The sequence below is a fragment of the Sorex fumeus genome, unplaced genomic scaffold (genome assembly GCF_029834395.1).
Source record: "Sorex fumeus unplaced genomic scaffold, SorFum_2.1 ptg000078l, whole genome shotgun sequence".
In the NCBI taxonomy this organism is placed as follows: domain Eukaryota; kingdom Metazoa; phylum Chordata; class Mammalia; order Eulipotyphla; family Soricidae; genus Sorex; species Sorex fumeus.
The window spans coordinates 4,670,764-4,696,195 of record NW_026606135.1 but is presented as its reverse complement, the minus strand read 5'-3'; the positions used below and the strand labels follow the sequence as shown (position 1 = coordinate 4,696,195).

The 25,432-nt window shown below is 46.2% G+C and overlaps 1 protein-coding gene across 1 annotated transcript in view; it reads right to left on the bottom strand.

The window, feature by feature from the left end:
- Positions 1-513: 513 nt before the first annotated feature.
- Positions 514-25,432, bottom strand: part of WDFY4 (WDFY family member 4) — a 249,490-nt gene continuing 224,571 nt past the window's right edge. Inside the window, exons 52-61 of the mRNA XM_056130445.1 lie at positions 23,159-23,250; positions 19,989-20,201; positions 16,010-16,157; positions 14,676-14,860; positions 13,722-13,880; positions 8,756-8,935; positions 6,670-6,852; positions 4,386-4,470; positions 1,813-1,924; positions 514-837 (exon numbers count right to left, since the gene is read on the bottom strand). Coding sequence (XP_055986420.1) covers positions 771-837; positions 1,813-1,924; positions 4,386-4,470; positions 6,670-6,852; positions 8,756-8,935; positions 13,722-13,880; positions 14,676-14,860; positions 16,010-16,157; positions 19,989-20,201; positions 23,159-23,250 — 1,424 coding nt within the window. The 3' untranslated portion in view covers positions 514-770. The remainder of the gene's footprint in view (positions 838-1,812; positions 1,925-4,385; positions 4,471-6,669; positions 6,853-8,755; positions 8,936-13,721; positions 13,881-14,675; positions 14,861-16,009; positions 16,158-19,988; positions 20,202-23,158; positions 23,251-25,432) is intronic.

Here is a 25,432-nt window from a genome sequence, read left to right as displayed (position 1 = left end):
TGGAAGATTCTGGAAATTTTCAGATGGGCTAACTGCCCACTCGGCATGTGGTATCAGAGGGAGCAGCAGAGTCACACAATCGTCCGGCTCTCCCAGGATGGCCACATTCAGAATCCCATGTAGATTAGGCTCCTCCCTCTTCTGTAAGGATAGATACAGGTAGAGCGGGGTAGATATGCAGCCTGCTGGGGGACTCAGAGAAGGGTAGGCAATCCTTGAAGTGGGGGGCCCCCAGGCCGACTCCCCTTTGTCTGCAGTGACAACCTCTTGTCTGGGTTCTGTGGCTCATCCAGGAAAGCTGAGTCTCCTGGGTATGGCCTCTGCACCTCACAGAAGGAGCAGGAAGTATACTTGAGAGGGGACAGTTCTTTACAGGTGGCCCTGCCTCTTCCAGTGTCGAGACGTAGGTGACTAGTACCCAAGGGCGGTAAGCTTCCAGAGGCCCCTTGCAATTGGAAAATTGTGGCTTTAATAAAATAAAGATAATACAATATATCCCATTAGTTTCTAAGAAGTGACCCTCATCCCCCCATCCTCAGTGGCGTGAGCCCTTTGAAGAGTGAGGGGTGTGTCATCTCCTCTTCAGTGAGGCAGCCGTGGGTCACCAGTATACTGCTCACAAGACCCAACGTCCATGCCTATCATCGGTGTTGAACAGCATCCTTGTGCAACCGAGGGGCAGGGGACAGCACTCCTTGGTGCCTGAGGAGCTGATGGCCAGCAGTCTCGGCTCCAGGGCCTTGAGGAGCAGAGGTTTCCTTCGTGTCCTTCTAGCCTTCTGCAGACCAGCAGAATATTCTCCCCTTCTCATCGCCAACAAGGAGTTTGGTCTGGTTTCTGGGAAGAGAAAGATCACAGCATCAGAGGTAAGCCTGTGAGTGTGTTGCATGCAGGAAACTGCAGCCTGGAGGTTCCATCAAGGACCCATTGAATCTTGTGTCTGAGAGAAAGAAGAAAATGGGAAGCCAGAGGGATATTTGGGCTGGATGGGGAAAGGGGATCTCTCCAATTAGAATGGCTGGGGCCCTTTAAGTGCTAAGAAGGGATACTTCAAGATGCTCAGGTTCCAGGGAATAGAGAGAGCCCTGGAATGTTTTCTCTCTGGCATCTCCAGCTGTATGCAGATGTGCTTACTAGCACCAGTGCCGGGTAATTGTGATAACTAAAAGAATGTCCGTCCAGTGATTTACCTGCCTCTTGGGTATTTACTTTCTGCTTTCCCCTTGGTCCAATAAAGGGAAAGTAGTATGGACAGTAAAGCAAACTTTGCTTTATCAAAGGCACCCAGAATTCTAAACTAACAGTGGCATTTTATAGGAGACTGGAGAGATAGTACGGGGGTGATGTGTTTGCCTTGCATTCAGCTGACCTGGTTGATCGTAGGTACCACATATGGTAGCCCCCAGCCCTGCCAGGAAGGATCCCTGAGCACAGAGCCAGGAGTCAGTCCTGAGCACATCTGTGTGTGTCTGCAAAACCAAATCAAACCAATCCACCAATGTCACCATCAGTAGCAGTTCCCAGAAACAAAATCCCTTTTTCTAGATAATGACACCATATATTTCCATGGGGGGGGAGGGGGGGGATATATATGTTTATGAATGTTCAAGACAGAGTGTGAGCATGTATTAAAGAAATATTTCCTAGGGCCCTCCATGACTGTTTCGCCTGAATCATCAGCCCCGAGAAGGAGGGTCCCAGAGAACCAGGCCACTTTCCTGGGCCAGGCAGGCAGCCTGAGCAGCAGGGCCTCTCCTAGCGGTGGCAGCAGCACCCTCTGCTGGAAGCCTGGAGAAGACAGGCCACAGTTACCTGGACACGGCCAGAGCTGTCACTGCAGGCCTGGTCTTGCTGGGTTTCCCTGTCAAAGCAACACTGACATCCAACTCTCGGCACAGGGCAAGATTCTTCTCCCACCTGTGACCTGTGAGAGAGAAGAGTTAGAAAGACCAAGTGGCTTCACACACATGTCCACACACAGAGCCACAAACACATACACATATTTATATTTGTGGTCAGCAACTTGTTAAATTGCGGGGGGAAATCTATTTAATCTTGGCCTGTGCTGTTGCAAAAAGGGCCGTCCCAATTTAATTTGCAGGCTGTGATAGTTACATGTGCTGACGTGCTGCGGTATCCATTGTGTACCAAATTGGATTTGTGTATTATTGCTTTCTAAATTGCATGCCTAGTTCAGCAAAATTGTTCATCAGTGTTTACTGGCTTTATGCTTAATAAGATGCCCCACAATACCTTGCTGCCAGGATGTAATGCAGCCCGTAATTGCCTAGTAAAAATAAATTACATAAAGTCGGCATTATCAACTTATCTAAATCCTCTCACGCCACAACCAATAATTAAATGCTGAGAACATTTTTTTTCCCCAAAAAATATAACCCAATGACTGTTACTTCACTCATTTTAATGACTACATTTGGGGACGGACAGTAATTCCTTCAATTCGGAGGGTGAGATGGAAAGAAGTCAGTTGGCAGGGCCCTGACAACACACGCAGTTAAAGTTCAGACAGGAAGGGGCAACTGTCCTTTTTGCGGTGGTGGGCACAGCCACGCTGTGTACACCAGGAAATAAACTTGCAGGTTGTGTTTGTACAATAGCTGAAAGAACACGCTTCTCTGGAGCACTTTATGTACTAAATTGAGTCCAAATGTGTGGAATGATTCTTAAAATTGTACTCAACTGGATTGGTCCTTGCTGCCAATGGCAAATAAATGAATTTCAGGAAGAAAATAAATTTCATCTGTACACAAATGAAGGCTCCTTAATATCTTCAAAGATATCCTTTCTTGCCCCTTAAGACACAAGGCTACCACAATATGCACCCCAGGAGAAGTCCTTGCAGATACCTGTGTCTCCTGCTCGTGATTAGTCCCTTTTGAGCAAAACAGTTTTGAACAATATTATGAGAACAACAAGACCTCTAGTGGCTTTGGTTCGTGAATCTGCATATGGATTTACTCTGGCTATGGCCCAGGTTAATTTTTATGTCTGTGTTCTTGTGTGATTTTGCCCCCGTCCTCCTTTGAATCATAACTATATCCCTGGCAGCTACTGCCTGGAGCACTAGTGACCTCAGTCAGGACAAGTAGCCGGGCAAGGATGTGGAAGCCTATGTTGAAATCCCTCAATGCCATCAGCAAGGTTGTTAGAAGACAAATCTCTGAGAAGTGTGAGAAAAATGATAACCATGGCCTCATTTAGTTGAGTGATTCTTATCCGTGACTATGCCATGGGGTATCATAGCTACCTGACAGCCAAAGTGGAAGAACAAGAGAATAGGGCTGAAAAGGCAGTACAGTGGGTAGGATGCTTGACCTGCACAAGTCGACCTGGGTTTGATCATAGGTCCCTGGCACAACACCAAGAGTGATGCCTGAGCGCAGAGTCAGAAGCAAACCATGAGAACACTTGACTGTGTCCCAAAAAGATAAAAATAAGAGAATGGGTGAAATATATACAATGGTAAGTGCTCCCGGCCAGCTTTTCCCCCTGCAGCTCTGTGGTTGAGCCAGTGACCAAGAAAGCAGGAAATAGAACACATTTCTCTTAAGTCCCATCTGCCCCAACCATATGAGAGCTTTGTGCCAGGATAAGTGGTTCTGTGATTTTGGTGCCTGCTAAGATTCTTGTTTGACATGGGAATTCTAACCTTGATCTTTTCTAGAGTATGGACTGAGAACAGAGCTTAGATTTAGAATTTCTTTGAGTGGGGCCCACACTTGCTTTGAGTGGTGCTCAAGGCCTTCTCCAGGTTGTGACTGGGGGACCATATTATGCTGGGGATCAAAACTGGGACCCCCTTATGAAAATAATGTTCCCCAGACTATCGGAGCCACATCCTGGCACCCAGAATTACATTTTTAATAAGCAAGGCTGATTTGATGATTGGCTCTCAAACCTACTTGTAAACTTGCCATGTGTAGTTGTTGGGTAAGCTGGGAACAACAGGGTAGCTGGGAAAACTAGGGAACCTCTGTCTCACCCTATTCCTGTCTGTGTCCTAGCTATCCAGTTAAGTGGCCAGATGGACCCAGCTGTGCTGGTGAGTTTAGTATTCACGAGTCAGGCACCCAGGAAGATGGAGAGCCATCAAACCAAGCTTCTGACAACTAACCAACATCAACACTGGGAGCAGCCAGTGGTCATTGGTCCCAGGACCAAGAGGCCAAATGATCAAAGGGCTTCTACATATGGTTTCACACTTTGTCAGTAGTTTATGGTAAACCTGGCAGTATCTCAGGAGACTCTATGGCTTTTCTGAGCTATGCAGGTTTAGAGGGTTTTGTGTCCCTTGGTCCAATGAGAGTGTAGAAAGGAGTGAGCAACAGAGGGGAGCCCCAGTGAATTCCTAGGAGGATAGGTACCTCTTGGGCTAGGAGGTTGATCTGAGGGTTCCTCTAGTGCTGCTGGCCCAGGAACAGATGTCTTCACGTCCTCTGTCTTCCAGATCTGTCAGAGAAAGGAAGTTTTTGTGGGCTGAGGACATGATGCTGTCTGCATTCCTGGGCCTATTCAGTCCCCTAATCCCAGGGTGATTTCGAGGAACTTGAATTTTGTGTTAGCTTGTTCTTGGAAAATGCTTCCTGCTCAGAGGTTTGATGGATCACAACTGCTGTTTGGACAATTCCCTGTCCATCTCTGTGCTTCTCTCCTCAAACCCCTGCCTTGCCAGTCAGTCTATTATCATTTTGATTAGGTAACACATACTTGCTCTCTCCCACATCCTCAGACAGCAGGTGGGCTTCCAAATCCTGCAGAGAATGTCCTTAGGCTGACAGTTTCTCACATGTAGTTTGGATGATTTTCTGTCATTGAAGGGTAAGAACCAGACTCCATGTAATTCTGCTGGAGCTCCACACCCAGCTTAACAAAGTCCTGAGCTCAGTTACCAGTTGAATATATGGTGTAGAGAACAAGGAAGACCCCCCCTGACTCATGAGGACTCATGAAAGAAATGTTTCTCTTACCCAACCAGCCCTGGTCCCTCATCCTCAGCCTGAATTTGGACAGCTTCCATTAAGCTAGGCCTTGGTGACCTCCTAACACTCTGGCTCTTCTGAGATACCTTACTCTGGGAGACCCTCTGCTGCACAGCCCATAGATGGGACCCTGTAGGGGGCTTTCTGGAAATTTCTCTTCAGTCTTGTTTCTCCTATCTAACATGATCTATCCTCTTAGCCTGCATGTCATCTCTATATGATCTGACTTTTCCTCATCTTCAAGACTCAACTGAAATGCTATTTCCTTTGGCGCGACTATTTGAAAAGAAGCTCATTGTCCCCCCCGCCCCCACATTGGATGCACACCACCTTATTCATTCATCACCCTGAAATATCATCTCCATAGTTATTCTGAGATGTTGACTACAAAGGTCTTGATGGGCAAGGATAAACCTCAACCAAATTGGTACACAGCAAGTCTTCATAAGTGTTTGCAGGACCAAATGGTCATTTTCTAGAATACCTGTGGAAACCACCTCATCTTTCTTTTATGAACTATGTAATTCAACTGGCAGTTTCTTGAGTCACCTCTGAACCATTCCTTATCTTTACACATTGTTTCTTTCTCAGAAAAATCATTTGTACTTTTTTGTTACCATCCTATTCCTCCGTCAAAATTTCTTTTTTTTTCTTGGTTTCTCAATGTAACCCCCCTCCATTGTACCCCTCAATAATCTAAGAAAATATTTAATTATCCCAAGCATAGTATGCAACACATACTGTATTATCTCTTTATCTTCTCTCCTAGATGACTACATCATGAAGACAGGGATTGTTAAGTTTCTGTAGTTCATGACTTATGCAAAGGGCTTGGTGCAGAATTAGAATTCAATAAATGTTAGGTAGGTAGATGTCTGGACAATTGGATGGATTGACAGATTCACAGATATATTGATGGGTAAGTAAAGGGAATGATGGATGGAAGGTTGGGAGGTTGGATGAATGAACAGACACAGGAGGAGGGATGGATGGATGGACAGATGGATGAGTGCATAGTGAGAAATGACTTGATGGGTGAATGAAGTAGTAGAAGGTTAGATGGATAAGTAAAACCTTTCCCATTTGTGGCAACGAGTATTTATTTCATTATATATGTGTGCACATAAAATAACATATCTAGTTATATGCACTTCTTCTGGAAAGTTTTTGTCTTTCTCACTTCACTTGCTGTGGGTCCCTAGTTTGGAATGTTCTCAAAGGCAACCTACATATTTGAATCCTTGTAGGAAGTGAGAAGGATATATATATATATATATATATATATATATATATATATATATATTTGTTCAAGCGGGCCCAGTAATGTCTCCATTTTGAGACTTGTTGTTACTGTGTTTGGCATATTGAACATGTCACGGGTAGCCTTCCAGGCTTTGCTGTGAGGGCGAGATACTCTCGGTAGCTTGCTGGGCTCTCCGAGAGGGGCAGAGGAATCGAACCCAGCTCAGCCGGGCTGTCTGTGAGCAAGGCAAATGCCCTACCACTGTGCTATTCACTCTCTCTCTCTCTCTCTCTCTCTCTCTCTCTTTCTCTCTCTCTCTCTCTATATATATATATATATATGTGTGTGTGTGTGTGTGTGTGTGTGTGTGTGTGTGTGTGTGTGTGTTTCTTGTACCATGCCCTTGTTCCACCCAAATAAACCTACCCGGACCATGCCATCTTGACTCCCAGTGATGATAACATGACTTGTGTCCCATGCTGGCCCCTCCATCACACAGCAGCAGGTTATGGATCCTTCTGGGCCCCACGCTGTGGTGATGCTGGCAAGTGGGAGTCCATTGACATTCCACAGGGACAGGTGGGCTCCTGCACAGGAGACAATGGTGCCCTGCAATAGTTGGAGAAAAAAGGTTTTATTCTAGGCTGGGATAACAACCTGCCCATCTGCCACTTGCTCAATCTCCTCAATCTTTCATCATCTGAAGACTAACCAAGGTACTCCAAGACCCCTTTGCATGCCCAGTTCTTCCAAACTCTTTGGTCTGCTGCATTTTCATTCAACTATAAGTTTGTTACTCTTTTTATACAATAGTATATGCTTGGATCTTACTTTCTGTGACAGCAGTTTACTGACCCATAATTTGGACTCACCACAGCCCTTACCTTGGCAGTATACTGAGTTGTATAGAAGACTCAGCTTTTAGATGAGTCCTCTGGGTTCATGTGCATCATATATCCCCTCCTGATAATATTTTTGTTTGAGTATGGTAAGATGATACTGTTTGGTATCATCTCCCTGACTGACCATGCCTGATACATCTATCTGGCATTCAGCACTGGACCCAGCAGGTACTTAGTGAACTCACATGGTTCCAAAACAATTTGATTTCAACAATAAGTTGTTATTCTTATACCAGTATTTGAGAAGTATATTATAATCTTATAATGTATTGTTGTATTTTTTATGTGGGAGTACTGCTATTTATTCAGCCACTGATTAGCTGATGGAATTGGGCATGAACTCCACCTTACCTTTTTTTTCATTTTTTATAAAAATTTTATTTATTGAATCACCGTGAGAGCAGTTACAAAGCTTGCGGGTTTTAGTCTTGGTCATACAATGAAACATCCATACCTTCACCAGTGCCCATTCTCCACCCCCCAAAATGTATTGTTGTATTTTCTCTCAGATCATAGCTTAGAGTCATTCCCAGTACAACTATCTTTTATTTCTTTGCCTACCATCTCTACATGCATAAATCCTCTAGTAATTCATTTACTTATTTGCCCATGAATTTAAATAAATATCCACCTACCTACCTAATTACTACTTCTCCATCCATCCATCCATTCATCCATCCACCCATCCATCCACTCATCCGTTGTTTGCTCATGTAATATTCATTCTACATTTAACCCTACCACAAACATCACTTTCAAAGTTGATACCAAAAAGCTCCTTCAAAATACCTCACCTCCTCCCATTATAGACCCTTGCTCACTCTAACCCTGTGCTGTAATGATATGAAAAATGAGCACCTCTCTCAGAGACCCTTATGCTCCAGGGTGGAGACTTAGTCTGTGAGAAACTCCACATTAACAAAATCATATATATTATATACACTATATGCATATATATGGTAATGTTTACTTTTCTTTCTGTTTCACTTTCTTCTCTTGCTCCTTCCCCCTCCTCTTGTGCTCTCTGTCTGTCTCTGTCTGTCTGTCTGTCTCTGTCTCTGTCTCTGTCTCTCTCTGTCTCTCTCTCTCTCTCTCTCTCTCTCACACACACACACACACACACACACACACTCCTGACAGGCTCAACTTTGCTATCTAGCACAGGACAAGCTGAGACACTGTCTGCCAGGGGAACCAGAGGCATCTACTGAGTCAACAGTCAATGAGCTGAATTTGCAGTCAATGAGCTGAATCAGTCAAGCCCAGCAGATTCCTTCTTTCAAAAGCCAATTTCCTGCCCCACCTCCCCAGTGTCCATGCCAGAACAGATACCTCCCACCACTGCCACAACCAGAGGGAGAAAAGCAGAGAGGCAAAAAAAAATTTTTTTTAAATCCAGACCCAGATGCTGCCCATGTGGATGGCTCCACTAGGCTATGCATAGAATGTTTCATGCACTCAAGGCCTCAGAGGATTCTTGATGGGTTGGCCTCTTTTTGCCCTGGGTTTTTTGTTCATTTGTTTTTCTAGGATGGAGAGTTATTGTCCTCTGGGATCCCATGCTTCATAATCTTGTTAATGACATTGACACCAAAAAATAGGTGACTCACCGAGACATCACTGATGGCAATAGCAGAGATGCCCTCCCGATGTGCAGGCAGGCGGTTCACATAGGCCAGGTGGTCCAGGTCCCACAGGATGCAGGTGCAGTCTTGAGAGCCACTCACCAGGAGGCTGAAGGGGACTGATGCTGCCAGGCATGTGACAGCCTGTGTGTGTCCATACAAGGCCTGGGATGGGAGAGAGTTCCACAGGTAAGGAGAGAGGCCTTAATCTTTATGCTCAGGGAGATAACCTGTTCTCCTGTTTATTCTTTTCTTTTTTTAGCTTTTGGGTCACACCTGGTGATGCACAGGGGTTACTCCTGGCTCATGAACTCAGAAATAACTCCTGGCAGTGCTCAGAGGACCATATGGGATGCTGGGAATCAAACCCAGGTCGGTGCGTGCAAGGCAAATACCCTTCCCACTGTGCTATCACTCCAGCCTCTCTCCTATTTATTTTTGAACCCTGGACTAGGAACAAAATAATTAAGTGATTCCAAAGTCTCTGGTATGTTAATGAGTGTGTGTATGTATGTGTGTGTGTGTGTTAGGGGGTAGTGTGTGTGTGTGCATGCTCGTGAACATCCATGGTTGCCCTCTCATTTCCATCTTTCCAGGGATTGAGATACTACTGCAGAAAATTGAGAATCTTTTTTTTATCATAATCCAAGCAGAGACCAGCTCTGTGCTCCCTGACATTTGTCTTATATCTCAAAGCATCACACACCATTATTTACATGCAGTATAACTTCTTACATTTCTTTAGATATCGTATCAGCACATCTTTAATCTGTAGACCTATTTTATATGTCTCAATCTCTGAGGTCAAATAAAAATTGCTCGGGTGAAAAGGGGTCACAAATGACAACTGTTTAAGAAGTTTTGTCTTGTGGGGTCACTGATCTGAAGAGCTAGGTTTCCTGGCCAGCAGCACAAACATAATCTGAAAACTGCTTAGAAATACAAACTCTGGGGCCCCATTTCAGACCTACTGAATGGGGAACCCTTAAGCTGGGGCTCCCACCATCAAAATTTTCCTAAGTGCTTCAGAGAATTTTCAAGCAGGCTCAAGTGGAAGCATCCATTACCAAAGGGAACTTTTAAAAAACTCTCTGCCAAGCCCATTCCCCTGGAAAATCAGCCCGCAGGAAGGAAGTGAAGATCCGGTCATGCTTTGAAGAAGGTGACTTGGCTGTGGGATCATAACCTGGCAGGTCATGTGACATCAGGTTGATCCAAACCTTGGATTTAACTCTCAGTGTGGCCTCACATGGGTCTGGCCAGCTCAGGGCAGCTGTGTTTCCAGATCAGGAGAGAGAGCCTACTCCCAGGGGACCCGAAGAGGTGGGGAGCCAGCCTGACATGCTGGAGCTTACGGTGCCATGGCTACACCACACAGCCAGCCCGGGCAGCCAGTCAGCCTCATCTGAGAGCATCTGTAATGCCAACGCTCTCAGTGCGCGAGTGTGAGGATGACTCTGAAACAGGCTGACTGGGATCGCTGAGAGGGGAACCTCACCCCCTCTGTCTGCCTGTCTCATTTGGGCTAAGGGGCTGAGCATCATTTTTTTTTCCAGAGTTTTCGCGCTGACTGGTCACAGCAACAAAAAGTCCTCCCTCAATTCCCATTTGTGCTCCACAGATCCTAACATGGCACCTCCTAAAGGTGCTGGCAAAGTTGTGGACTTGACTGATGGAAGATCTGGATTACCTTAGGAAGACGGAATAGAGGAAAGCAGAGAGGGTGTGACAGAGTCTCTTTGGCTCCTCCGAATGAACTGTCAAGTGACTATGCTTCAAGACAGGTCCCTAGACTGCAGGCCAACGGATAAGAAATAGGACCTGGGATGGCAGGAGGAAAGCCCTGGGCACCTGTACACGCTGTCCATGAGGGAGCTGCACCCGCCAATCTCCACAGCCTGCATGGTGTGGAATGAGTGATACACACTCGAAGCTGGTGTCCTCCCTGTGGTCTGGAAACCAAAGCACCACACACCAGTCATGCCCTCACCCCGTCTAGAAGGGCTAGAGAAACCAGTGCAGGAAAACAGCACAGCCTCAGGCTCTTTAGCTTTCTCAGAAAAATATCTCTGTATATGACCCACTTCAAATTATCCACCATCAGGGCCAGAGAGTAGGGCACTCACGTGCTGGTTTAATCAACCCTGGTGTGATTCCCTGTCACCTCATATGATAGCCCAAGCACTTTCAGGAGGAAAGCACAGAGTCAGGAGCAAGCCCCAAGTATTGCCAAGTGTGATTAAAGGACACCCCGTGACCCCAGCTGGAAGGGGAAAAAAATTCTTTTTCTATGACTTCAATAGTATTGTAAACTCTAATACCTCTTTAAACATCGAATTAATTAAGTACTTAAATAGATAAATAAATTAAAAATAAAGTCCTCAGGGTCAGAGGTTGGGAAATAGTCCATGATAGTACATAACTAAAGTAATGAAAGATAGTACAGTGCGTAGTGCACTTGACTGGTATGCAGCTGACGGGTTTAATTCCTGGCACTGCTTATGATCCCCTGAGCACTTCCAGGAATGATTCCTGAGGCAGGAGTAAGCTTGCACACTTCCATAGCCCAAAATAAATAAATAGGCAAATAATTAATAAACAAATAAGTAAATGAAAACCCACTCAGAAGAACTCTCCACGCTGAATGTGTTGTGGTGAGAGGTGGTCCTAATTGAGCTGCTAGCCATGTGGTCAAGCTGAGGAACCATGACAGAAACAGGATTGCTGGACCTTGGTCCTTATTTTTCATCAAATGTGTTTTGAAACATAATGAGTCAGAAGCAAGCAGCAATCTATCCTGGAAATTTTCTGCAGCATTAAAGAATAGTTCACACTTGGAAATAATGTAATTGTCTACTTTCAGAAGAAATGGTTTATTAAACTGTGGTGCCCTGACATAACAAAACAATTGCAATGTAATTTTATGGAAATTGAATAATATGAAACCATTGAAATGTAAATTATAGCAACTGTGGAGAAGCAGAAACAATTTGATAGGCTGGATGGAAATAGAATTAGATATCTACACAATGATCAAAATAGTATAAATATGTATATTTATAAAGGAAATTTTTGTAGGGGCTAGAGAGAATTGCTTGCCTTTGAAGTGAGTTCAAAATTTGCCTTTAATATTCTAATATCTTCAAAAATAACAGACTTGGGGGCTGGAGAGATAGTACAGCAGGTAAAGCACTTGCCTTGCACGCACGCAACCCAGATTCAACTCACAGCACCAGATGGTCCCCTGAGCTCTGCCAGGAATGATCCTTGAGTACAGAGCCAGGACTAAATCCTGAGCACTGCTGACAGTGGCCTAGACCCCTCCCCCTGAAACAACACACTTAAAAAAAATGATTTATGGAGCTTTTCAGTGCGGATTTAATTCGCTTAGTAAATCAGAGCATGTGGGATTCCCCTACCTTTCTCAATTTAGAACCAGGAGGGAAAGAGAAATGACATTTTATGTTTTTGCCAATGCTGGACCTTTTAGAGGACCTCTCCCTACTCCAGGGGGCTCAGACAAAGGTGAGAGGCAGCTTCCCAGCCCCCAAAGCTGGCGCTGCAGTCTGCTGCATTTCCTGTCATCCCCAGAGTGAAACGTGGGAGAGGGGAACCTTCCATGCAGTCTCCCGGAGGCCAGGGGTCCAGGCCAGCTCCCAGCACAGCAGGGATGGGAAGAGCCGTGAGGAGACCACCTGAGCCACAGGAAAACCGGAGGAGTCAGCAAGGTCCCAGACTGAAGAGCCAGGAAGGCAACCTGCAGGGGTCACAGTCACCCCTAGGCCTGCGCCATGGCCTCTCTAGGACCCACCAGGCTCCTCACTGACCCATCCTCCTTCCGGTCTGCTCTGCATTATGTATGCAAGATAGCACACCTGTGCCTTGTGCATCAGGCTCTGGGGCTGTTTCTCAGGGTGACTAGTGCCCTGAAGTGTGCCTGAGTAACCCACCATCAGTTCCAGAGAAGCAGAAACAGTGCAGAGGGGCAGTGCAGAAGGGCTGGGCAGTGGTGATCTTTATCTGGTTAATGTTGGGTTTTGTCAGGTTGGGACTAGGTGGCTAACTAAAAAAGCAATAATAATAAAATGTATTTTACTTGCGTATTTATTTATTTTGATTTTGGGGCCACACCTGGTAAGTAAGTTCAGGACTTACTCTCAGCTCTGGCTCTGTACCTACGAATCACTTTTGGAGGGGCTTCAGGGAGCCATATGACTTCAGGGAATCAACCAGATTAGCTGCATGCAAGCCAAATGTCCTACCCATTGTACTTTTGCTGTGGCCCCTGAAGTACACTTTAGAGTTAGAAGTATCCTTAGGTAATAGTCTTGAGGCTAGGTTAAGGGTACAGAGTGTGTGTGAGAGAGAGAGGTTTAAAGTTAGACAAGGTTTAAAGTTTAAAATTAGCCAAAACTAAACCTCTCTGAGCCTCATTTTCTTCATCTCAGTCTGGGAATAATAGTACCTGCTTGGCAAAATTAATTAAGTGTCCAGAGTTTTAAATAAGCAGCAAGTATACCTTTCTGCCTATTACTCCTCATCTACAGGTTCGGCTCATGGGCCCAGAGTCAGTTCTCTGCCGCCACTTCTGCTTCCTCTCTCCTCCCACTACCACCAACTCTCTTCTGAAATCACCTTTCACTTGTTTGCTTTGCAGACTTGGATAAGTCACTTAACATCCTTATCCTTGTCGTTTTCACTCATATACTCAGGGTAGTACCCACTTGGTTGTAAGGAGCTCACCTGATAAGTAGTGACCCCAGAAATTGCTCCAGCACGTTGTTTAGTGAGATAAAACCAACTACTGGCTCTGGGTGAACTGCCTGGGTCTCCAAGGAGAAAGATCCAGGCCAGGCAAGGAACAACGTGCTCAGATGTCACAGAGCAACAGGACCACTCCTTCAGGGCGTCAAGCCTGTTGGAGGTGCTGTATCCGCCAGAGGCATCCTACCTGCTTGAGACACAAGCTTCTGGGGCGACCTTTGGCCAGGCTGAGCTCCCACACACACACCACAGCGCTGTCCCCCGAGGTGATGATCATTGTGGGCGATGGGCATAGGGCACACAGACAGCGGCCCCAGGCAGCTAGGTTCTCAAATGTCATCAGGATCTGAGGGAGACAAGAGGCACAGTTGTGGCAGCAGGAATGGCTCGAGCTGGGAGTGTGGGCAGGATAGCGGGAAACAGGTGACTGGGAGAGCAGGGGCATGAATCCTGTGCAGGAGCCAACTGGAAAAATTTTGGTCATCTCAGGCTCATCCCTAAGAAGCTCAGACTCTATCAGTTGATGGGGACATGTGTGAGGGCAGTTAGGGGGCAATCGTCAAAACCTGTGAGCACCATGACACCTAGGAGCCCAAGGCCACTGACTGAGGGGTTGGGAGAGCGAGCACGTTCTGGAGGACATGAAGAGGGAGGGAAGAGTGGGGTCAGGTGGACAAGGGGTTCACAGATGTGAAAAAATGGAGTGAGAGGTGGATGCAGGAGTGAGGGCTGGAGGGAACGTGGGGGGCAGCTGAGGTCCCCCTCCAGAAGGCAGGAAGAGCTGCAAGCAGGGGGAAAGACAACGATGTCTGCTCCCGGCGGCTGGCAGACACTCAGAGCCGTCCAGTCTAAGCTGCGACAATGAACAGATGCCGGAGCCCCTGAACATCCATCCAGACTGAGAATCTGGGTGACTGCACAGAGCCAGCCAGAGGCAGAAACAGCTTCGGAGGTGAGGGCACCTGGGAGAAGCATGGCCCAAGAAGGCCTGTGTTGGGGGTTGCCTCCACCCTTCCCTCCCAAGCAGGGGCACAGTTATGCAGAGGATGTGGGCCATGTGAGCGGTCCTATGGGAGAATCTGGGGACCAGCTCGCCCCAACAGGAAGGAGGCAAAGCCCATGTCACCTTGCTGCCGCTCACCTTGTCTGAGCCATAGCTCCCCAGACAGCAGCTGAAGTCTTCAAAGCCCCAGCTGAAGGTCCGGTTCCAGAGAGGAGGCAGCAGCACCTTGTTCCTCTCCACAGCCAGGATGCTCTTCTCGCCAGGGACAATGTGGCCGATGGCTCCTTTGGGAGACTCGGAGCCTAGAGAGAAAAGATACATATCTACCCCCCCAGTCAGTATGGCAGAGCACCAAGGCAGCACCCATGATAGCAACCCAGACAGGAGTCACAGGCAAGAAGACGGATGAGATAGAAGTCAGACAGGAGTGACCCATGAAGGCATCTCACCTCCACGGCTTACTCTAGGACAGGCCTTAGGCCCTTGAGCTCTCCCTGACTCAGCACCCACATTGCACTTGTGGGCAGGTGACCCCGAGGATCTCGCTGTTGCTTAGAGTTGGGGCCAGATCAGGCTTGCTTATTCTGGCTTACTCTTGCTAGAGCTCAGGAACCATCTTCCATGCCAGGCATCAAATTGCCAAGTGCTGCCCCCTGTGTTATCTCTCTGGCTCGTGTCTGAGTATCCTGATGTCAGGAGAGGAGAAACCAAGGATGTCGGGCAGAGGGTACAAAATCTCAGGGGCTCTGGGGAGCTCCACCCGCTTGCCCCTCCAGGCACCTAGCAAGCTCTGTGTGGGCTGCACTTTACTCTTGGGTTCACAGGAAAGGAAGGACACATCTTAAACTCCCAACAAACCCAACTTTCTACTCCTTGGGCCCCTCTCTTGTTCCAAACAGCATAATGTCCTCAAAGCAGTGCATGCTCTGGAAGGCACAGATCTAACTTCATAAACACACACAGAGCACCCCCAGGATGTTGCAGGACTGGGGACACCCAAACTACTGTCCCAGGGCACATGCACTCAACTAGATGCTGCAGGAATGCCTAGGTCCTCACTGAGTACCAAGCTCTCTTTAGCAAGCTTGCAACCCCTGGCTGTGGAGGTGAGGAGAGTATGTGGTTGCGTGTGTGTATTCACACACATATGTGAGCCCTTGCATTCATGCAGGTACATGCATGCAAGAGAAAGTAAAAGAGAGGTGTGTGAGAGAGGGGTATGTGAGTAGGTATGTGTAAGAGGCTTGTGTGTCTCACCAGATCAACAAGTCATCAGAAGGATCTAGCAGGTGTTGTCTGGGATACTTCCAGAGCAGAGAACCCCCAGATTCTGGCTATGGCAGAGACACCCCCCCCACACAATTAGACCCCAAGACCCTGCAGATCTGTGCCCGTGACACTTGAGAACAATGCCCAGAACAGAAGGAATAGCCCTGGACAGGACACCCAACAAGACAGGAGCCGATAGTTACCTTTGACAGTGACTTGCGATGGCCTCAGGGTCTGCAGGCTGTAGAAGAAGGGCTGCGGGTGTCCAGGCAGGCCGGCGGGCGTGGAGATGTCCTTTCCTGGGGCCGACTTCCCCACCACAGTCCTGGCCGGGTGAGGTTTAGTGAAGAGCTGGAGAGGCAAAGGGAGACACAGGTCACACAGGCCACAAGGGACACAATTCACAATGGACCCTTCTGCTCAGGAAGCTCCCAATGGAGCTGAGCACCCACAGAACCAGCAGGCTCGAGCCTGGGTGCTTTAGACATGAGCCCTGGGGGTGTAACTGGGGGACAGCTACTTCCTCCTGCTCTCACCACAGTTGGACGAGATGACCCACTGGTCCCCAGAAAGGCAGCGTCTCCTATTGGGGGCAGCACAACCCTGTTCCTCCTGTGACCACATTTCTCTCTTCATCCATTAATGCTAATTCCCACCATTTCTCCCCCTTTCTTCTCTTACAAATTCTCTGCGGGCACATCCATCTGGGCATGGAGACCCAATTCTTTCACAATATTCATGTTGAGGTTCCAAAGGGCACAGTAGGACTCCATTTTTTTTAAATGAAGGAGTGCTGCTATTTATTCAACCATTGATTAAGCTAATTGGATTGAGCATGCACTCCACATTGCTTTAAAAAATGTTTTAATTGAATATCCATGAGACAGACCATTACAAATGTATTCATAATTGGGTTTCAGTCATACATGGTCCAGCACCCATTCCTTTACCAGTGTACATTTCCCACAACCAATGTCCTGTTTCCCTATCACCATCCACCAACACCACATACCCACCCCCAGCCTCTTTCTGTGGAAGGCACGTTCCTTCTTGCTCTCTCTCCTTTTCCTTTTGTGCATTATGGTTTGCAATATGGGTGCTAAGAGGTCATGGTGTTTGTTCAGGGCATTTGGTATTTTTATAAGAACAGTAAGGCTAGAGTAGCTTTTCAATTGGGTGGCAGCTTTGGGAAGTGAATGTGGTTCCTGAGGATTCCTGAAGGTGATGGGAGGTAGCCCAGCCCGACCTCGAGAAAGCCACAAAACCCGCGTACCAGAATTTTCAGCAGATTATGTCTCGGTGAGATCCATCCTGAGACGGTGGAGTTAGGCCCAGGGCATGGCGGCAATTTTGGATTGTGGGAGTAAATGACTGCTGCCGGGGGCTCTGCTTGGGTGGGCACCAGGATACCACCCCCCTTATTTACCCCAGTCTGTTCAGTCTTGTGCAGGTCTGAGATTAACTGTGGCTTTTGATTTCTTTTGAGATTTATTTATGGGTCTCTGAAGCAAGGCTGGTAATAGAGCTTACATAGTGGCACTGGAGTTGGTTCGTGGGGGGAAGGGGAGGGTGATTGCAGTACTTTCAGGAGTATTGGGAAGCGGGGGGAAGAAATCAAATGCGGCAGTTAATCTCGGAACTGCACATGGCTGAACAGACCAGGGAAAGAGGAGGGGGCAGGTCATCCTGGTGCCTGCCCAAGCAAGCCCCCAGCAGCCACTTGCTCTTTCTCACAAACCAAAATCGCTGCCATATCCCTAGCCTGACTCTACCGTCTCAGGACAGACCTCACCAAGAAATATTTTCACCAATCTGCTGAAAATTTGGGTATGTGAGTTTTGTTGCTGACATCTCCAGACTTTCTCAGAGTTGGGAAGGACTCCACTTTTATCTCCTATCTTAATTTTCTTTTTCATGGATCTCTGGTCCGTTTGTCCCTCATAGGAAATTTCTTGTCATAACTAGCTAGGCAAGTTTGGACTGCCTGGCAGAGTCCTGGCTACAGGAGCTGTGAGTGCCCCAGGGCTGGCTCCAGTCCCTTGCTATCATGCTCTAGCCATTAGGCAGCACCTGGGCTCTGGAGAGAAGCATCCACTGGGTGTCACCATGGAGGAGGCGGGGTGGCAGATGGGACAGGGCAGAGTGGGTTGGGCTCTGTAGGCTGCCTGGGGGATTCTAGAGGGGCAGCCTTAGAGCATCCCTGGCTCAGTGACAGCCCTTAATCAGATGCTGGACACTTGTAAAGCTGTAGGGGTGATTGATACAAACAGAAATGAGAGTGGTGAGCCGTCAGTGTCACATAAGGCATACTCTTTACCCAGTCATAGCTCTGAACGGCACAGCCCTTCTGTCCTCCATGGAATAGTGTGTTTGCAAGCATTTGCCTTGTCTTTGGGCTGGTACCATATCCAGAGTTCTCAGTCTGATGATGATTCAGAAATTTTAAAAACTGCATTCGCATGCCATTGGTTTCATGCCTGTGCATTATACGTGGATGTCATGAACACCATCAAAGTCTCATTTCCACCCAGTGACCTCCTTTAGCCAACTAGTCTCATCTCTCTCCTTGCCCTGCTGATGGTCAACATTTTGTTTTTATCAACTACATTTGTGTTTTGTCTTGTTATTTAGAAATATATATTTTGAAAAGCCCCTAAGATCTATAAATAAAAGCAGAATTAAGCTTGTGTGTGTGCCCACTGACTCGGTGGGTATGAGAGCAATGCTGGTGATGTAAATCCAGGACACAGCTGGGCGGGGTTATCTACAAGTGAATTATGTAACTACTTCCTCTTTATCCTTCTTTTAAAAAATTAAATAAAATAATTAGACCACCTAAAGTTCTTTTCTAAAATTCAAAATTCCTTACTGTTAAGCCATTCCTGGGGAAACTCACCTTTGTAAGTGCCTCCCCCTTTTTCTAAGGCACCCTCAGCACCTTCTCAATTCACCCTCTCTGAGAGCTGAAGAATCCTAAGTTCATGGCATAACGCTCTTAGTGTCATGTTAACTGTGACATGACTCTCTCAGGCCTCCTGGTCACATGTGCTTCCTAGGATGGTTGTGGATTAGCTGGGTTTGTACATTTAATTACCAAAGTGAGGGCTGGGCCACAGACTAGGGCCCCAGACTGTGGGATTGTGCTTAGAGATAAATTATCTGGACACCAAATTCAAGTTGGAAACTCAAGAGACCTGGGGCCAATGAAGTATTTTTTTAAATTTAATTAAAGAACTATGATTTACAAAATTCAGTTTTAGGTATACAGTATTTCCCACCAGTCCTACTACCAGTGTCCACTTCCTTCCACCAGTGTTTCCATGTTCCCTCCTGCTGTCCCTCCCCCCATCCCCACTTATCATCTTCATGGGCACATTTCAAAGTTTGGTGGTTGCAATTTACTTATGTTTCCAGTGTTGTTGAGTCTGTGCTTGGATATGTACCACTCTCCCACATCCCCAGTATGACCGAAGCCCCGCCCTTTCATCACAATGCAAGCCTGAATGCACAGCACGGTGACATTCCTGGTGCAAGACCCCTGCAATTCCACCAGGGGTCTGGCAAGACAGCAATTCAACCTCTCCAGATCTCAGCTCCCTGATTTGCAAAGAAAGAAATTCTGTACCCAGAGCTTAAGAGAGGATTTGCTGAGGGAATAGCATGAATTCTTAACCTCATAGAGTACTACAGTTATTCCAGGCATTTTTAAGCACTTGGAATCTCAACATTTTGGTATCTTCAAAATTTCCCAGAAGGATAAATATGTAGAGAATAGTGGTATCCTCTGGATTTATTACCGTGTATATTACACACATTACAGGTGAGTGTAGTCTTCACCATTGTCATCTGGGAGGGCTCATCATACAGCAAGCAGCCTCAGGAGGTGATGGGGATGAGCATTGCTCTAGGTGGACGAGGGACCTGGTTGGAGAACATGTTCCCTCTCCAGTCCTCTTTTAATCTTGGATAGGCAAAACTATCTCTCCTCTCTCCCGCTTTCCTCCTGTTCTTCTCTCCCCCTCTTTCATTCTTTCTCTCTGCCTCTCCTCTTTCTCCCTCTCTTTTTCTTTCTTTCCCTTTATCTTTTTTTTACTCTCTCTCTCCATTCCCCTCTTCTCTGTCTCTCTAGTATGATCACACACTTTGAGGAGAAAGTAAGACAAAAGACACAACATGCTGTACCTGTTTGGGCACCTGCCCAAAATTGCTGATGAATCCCAGAATGGTGCTCCTGATCAGGGGGTCACTGATGTTGTTGAAGTCTATTTTGTCTCCATAGAAGTAGGGGTGGAAGGTGTTAACAGCCTCCACCGAGGCTGCGCCCTGCTGCTTGTACCCAAAAATGAGGTCGATCCAGTGATGGAGGTTGGCACTGACAAAGTCACTTTCCAGAGCCTGAAACCAAACCCAAAGAGCACAAGAAGTGTTGGTCCTCCCAGACTCATGCACATTCTGCTGGGCATCAGCGTGCTAGCTCTGTATAGGGATGATGAAGCCTCCCAGCGCTTGACAAGCCGAGTGAGCCCAAGGACCACCCGAATCCTGGCTTTGCATGGCTGCAAGGGACAAAGAGACCATCTTGTCCCTTCTGCTCTAGATGCATAAATAATTTTGACGTTCAGAATAACTATGTCAGACAGGCCTGGAAGAAGTATCTGAGTGGAAGAGACTAAAGCTAACTCTACCTGTACTTTGGATTCAAAGTCCCTCAAATTTCTCAGGAATTTATTGTTCCTTCTTTGCATATTCAATGTCTTTCATATGAGCTTTTTAATGTTTTGAAAATAAAAGCTTAATATTTAAGTACCCTTTCCTCCAGGTATATTTTTATATCTTCTTTTTCATTTTCCCAACAACCAGAGTATACCCATTCTCATCATTGCTATATTCTTTTTTCTTTTAATTGAATCATTGTGAGGTACACAGTTACAAAGCTGTTCATGGTCTAGTTTCAGTTATATAATATTCCAACACCCATCCCTCCACCAGTGCACATTTCCCACCATTAATGTCCGCAGTTTCCCTCCTCTAGTCCTCCCTGTCTCTATGGCAGTCACTTTCCTTCTCTCTCTCTCTCTCTCTCTCTCTCTCTCTCTCTCTCTCTCTCTCTCTCTCTCTCTCTCTCTCCATTACGGTTTGCAACACAAATACTTAGAGGTTATCATGTTTGTTCCTGTTTTCAACTATCTCTGTCATAGTGGTCCCTTCTCTATCCCAATTGCCTTCTCCCCCAGCACTTGAGGCAGGCTTCCTCCAATCATGAACCAATCCTTGTGGCCCTTGTTTCTACTGTATTAGTAGGTCTCATATTATGTTTTTTTAATATCCCACAAATGTTTTTTCATAATTCATTTCCTTTATTTATTTGTATTTAACTTACTGGCTAATGTTGTTTTGTTTCAGAATAAAGAACTTTTAGTATTTACTGTAGAGTAGATATGCAATTGATAAATTTCATAACTTTTAATTATCCAGTAATGCCTTAATTTCTACTTATTTTTTGAAGAACATTTTTTCTGGTTATAGAATTCTTGGTTGACAGTAGTCTTGAAGAACCTTGAACTGACATACCACAGCTTCTGGCCCTCATGGTTTCCAATGAAATAGGTAAAGGCCCTCCCATTGATCGTCGATTTGCTCCAGCGGGCCCAGTAACGTCTCCATTGGAGACTTTGTTGTTACTGTGTCTGGCATATCGAATACTCTTGGTCGCTTGCCGGGCTCTCCGAGAGGGGCGGAGGAATCGAACTCGGGTCGGCCATGTTGGCTGCGTGTAAGGCAGATGCCCTACCTTCTGTGCTATCGCTCCAGCCCGGGAGCGATATTATTCCAATGAAATAATAACTATTAATCTTATTAAAGGTATTTTTTTGGTGGCAGGGAACAAACCCAGGAAGATTTCACAAATATAAAGCAGGCACTCTACCACTGAGCCACTGAGAAGTCCTTGTGGTAAATTGTTTTTCTATTTTCACCATCAAAGTTTTTCCATTGATGTTTATATTTTGTCTGGTCATGATAGCCCTTCCTTCATTCTTGTACAAGGGATATTACCTGCGCCTCACACATACAAGGCATGTGCTTGACATATGAGTTCACATCCTAGTCCTTTTTCTTATTTAGGGATTATTCATGTGCAATAAAGGATCTACTTTTATATGTAAAGCATGTTCTCACAAGTTCATTTAGTTTATAAACATATAACCACTTCCACAATCATGATAAAGAACATTCTCTTAACTCAAAGGTTATCTTATACTCCTTTTTGCTCATCCCTACTCCAGATCTTATAAATTGCTGATCATATTTTGTCCCTATAATTTTACCTTCTCCAGAATATTACATAAATATAACCTCATAGTACACAACTCTGGGGCTTGGCTTAGACAAATACCATTGAAATTTGTCTGCATTGCATTTTGTATCTATAATATGTCCCCTTTTTATTCCCAAGTAATAGTACACTTGATAGATTTATCATTAGCTTACCATTTTACCAGTTGGTGGTTTGGGTTATATTCAATTTTCAACTAGAATAAATAAAACCAGTAAATATTTACATATTCACTCTTCTGTAATTATGCTTTCATTACTTTTGGGGAAAGACCTGCAAATGGAATTTCCAGATGATGTGACAAATGCATCTTCCACTTTATAAGAAACTGCTAGACTTCTCCCCAAAGTGGCTGTCTTGCTGTCCTACTTTTTTTTACACCAACAATGTAAAGCAAATTCTGGTTCCTCCACATCTCTGCTTATTCCTGGTTTTTATCAGCATTTAAAATTTTTGCTGCACACTCTTGTGAGTATTTGGTAGCATCTCATTGTGGTTTTAATATGTTTCCCTGATGATTAATGATGTTGAACATACTTTCATGTGTTTTACACTAAATCAGGTTTTTGATCCAGGCTATATATTCCAAAATGTCATCAGGCCTCTTGCCACATCAGCTTTTCTGGTTAGAAGCCAAGTCCTCCCCTATCCTGGAAAATTTGTCAAGCATTGGAAGCTCCTAAGGGTCTCTACTCTCTAACTAAGCTATACCAGAAACTCTCACCCAGGACACAGCCCTGTTTGTAGGGTTTGCTGAGGACATTGACCACTGACTCACCCTCCATGCAGTAAGAACCTGAAGTTGCTGCCTGCTTGCCCCACAAAAACACTGGCAGAAGAGCTAAGTCTAATGGAGCATGTCAAAGAGCCCAGAACCCAAGTCTTTTCCTGTCAGCTTTGGCTCTCCAGACATTCTGAAGTTCTTATCACTACTTCTCAAAATTAAGTTTGCATTGTTGAGCCACTGAGTTCCTCACCCAGAATACGAGAGGCTCTGCCGTGGCCCCAGTAGACTCACCTGTCTGTGTAGGCTGATAAATTTCCCAGGGTCCCCATCAGCCCAGGGAGGGAGCTGCACATCCCCCAGTGCTGTTCCATCCTGCATGCAGCCTGAATGGGGAGAGAAATAATAGACCGATAGGTAAATGGGAATCCAGACTGGGCTATGGACCAAGAGGGTGCAAACACAGTGTAGTTCAGGCTTGTTGATTTCTACACAGAACATGTGAGCCACGTCTCATGGGGACCACACTGCTTCCTGCCTCTTCACTCCCACAAGCTCATCTTCCCTGCAATGTTGATGATTTTACTTGAATCTGAGTCTTCAATTCCTCCTCAAGATTCTCCTTGCTTCCCTGGCAGTGTCTGATTGGGATTATATTATCATTGGGTTTTTTTTTTTTTGTATTGCTTCCTTCCTGCTACTCTGTTTTTTTTTTTTCCAGCAGGGTGCTTTTTATGCAGTGCTGAAACAATAAGGAGAGAATAACAATGACAATCAAAGAGATGGTACTTTGCCCACTTGACACTATGCCAGGACATGATGCTAGGTGCTTGGCAAACATATCTTATTTCATTGCATCCTCATCTAGTTTTATCACTGGTGCATTTTCTCTCAATTTTTAAAGTGAGGATGGCAAGGTTTTCAAAGGGAGCTTCCCCAGACATTAAGAGCAGCCTGGATTCAAGCCCGGGCTCTCTCTTACCCATTAGCTACACAACCTTGAGCAGTTTAATCTCCTTGGGACTCACTTTTCAAACCTGTGACCTTACAGGGCTGGTATTAGGATTAAAAGAGAAAATGCACATTGAGATGCTGAGGGAGACCTCAGGGATATGAAGAATGCTCAGAAAATATTACTCACTCTAGCCTTACTGAAACCTTCCAGAACTTTTGCTGTAGAACTAGAATCAGCTTTCTCCTGGTTTCCGGCTCACAGGGCTGTGCCCTGGCCTTTCTTATCATGATGTCTCAGCTCATTCATCTGCCACCTTTTCAATGAAGTTCCTGGGATGAGAAGAGTATATGCCTTCTCATGAATGCTTTTCTGACCTGCTTCCTTCCGAGGACTTTTCATATGCTGATCGTGTCTCTACACCCATTTATTGTCTAGGTTTTCCTTTCCTTCTCATTGCACACAGAATGCAAACCTCCCAGGAGTCCCACCTAAATCCCCAGTGCCTGAAACAGTGCTGCAAGCCTTATGTGCTCCAAAGTCCCATGATTTCTTGACTTCCACAAGGACACGTGTCTCTGTCGAGGTCTCTTCTCTTCTGCAGCACCTTTGCTCCCTCTCATGCCTCCAGCCCCAGCCTGTTTGGCCAACCCTCTTCCTGTCCCACATGATTGATTTAACATGTCCTGTGGTAACCACTATTCCTATTTGTTGGGGAAGGGAGAGTGAGTCTCATCCATGATGTACAAGCATCTTACAACATAAACATGGCGGTGGGCATCCTATGACTTCAGAGTCAGACCATGGGGCTGGGGCTGGGTCCATTTTTAAATGCTCCACAGGTACAGTGGCCACTCACCACTGCAATGCAGGTGCATGCTGACATAGAGGCTAGATATTTACTTGTGTCCCCTGGTTTGGTACCTGGGCTGGCTTAAGGTACCTGCCCAGACAAGGGACAGGGAGGGCTCTAAGGAACGTGAGCCCTGGGTTGCCAGTTGTTCCTGAGGGCCCACCCCTCCACTCTGGACTGCTCACTCCCTGTCCCTGGATTTGACCCCTCAACCCCACTCCAAGTTACTCTGGCATTCACTGCAGAGTTTCTGAGTTCAACACACAGTCACTAGACACTTGCCTGCCAAGACCTAAATTTTTTGTTCATTCTCTAAGGCAGGTGGCAGGAAGGGGTGGCTTTCCCTGGGTAGGGACTTGAAGACAGGCACTAGCGTGTTTGTGCTGCAGTGGCCCCTGGCACAAAGTAACAACCATTTTGGGGACATGGATCACAGAGTCCAGCCTATTCCTTTTTTTTTTCTTTTGGGTCACACCCGGCAATTCATAGGGGTTACTTCTGGCTCTGCACTCAGGAATTACCCCTGGCGGTGCTCAGAGAACCATAGGGGATGCTGGGAATTGAACGCACGTCGGCCACGTGCAAAGCAAATGCCCTACCTGCTGTGCTATCGCTCCAGCCCCATCCAGCCTATTCCTCTGTGGGACATTGGGGGATTCTGAGTACAGCCAGACAGGGGCTTTCTGGAATCACACAGCAGATGGCACCAGACCTGAAATTAGCAGTCGCTCCTGCTCTCTGGTCACTGCCTTGCTGCTGAGTG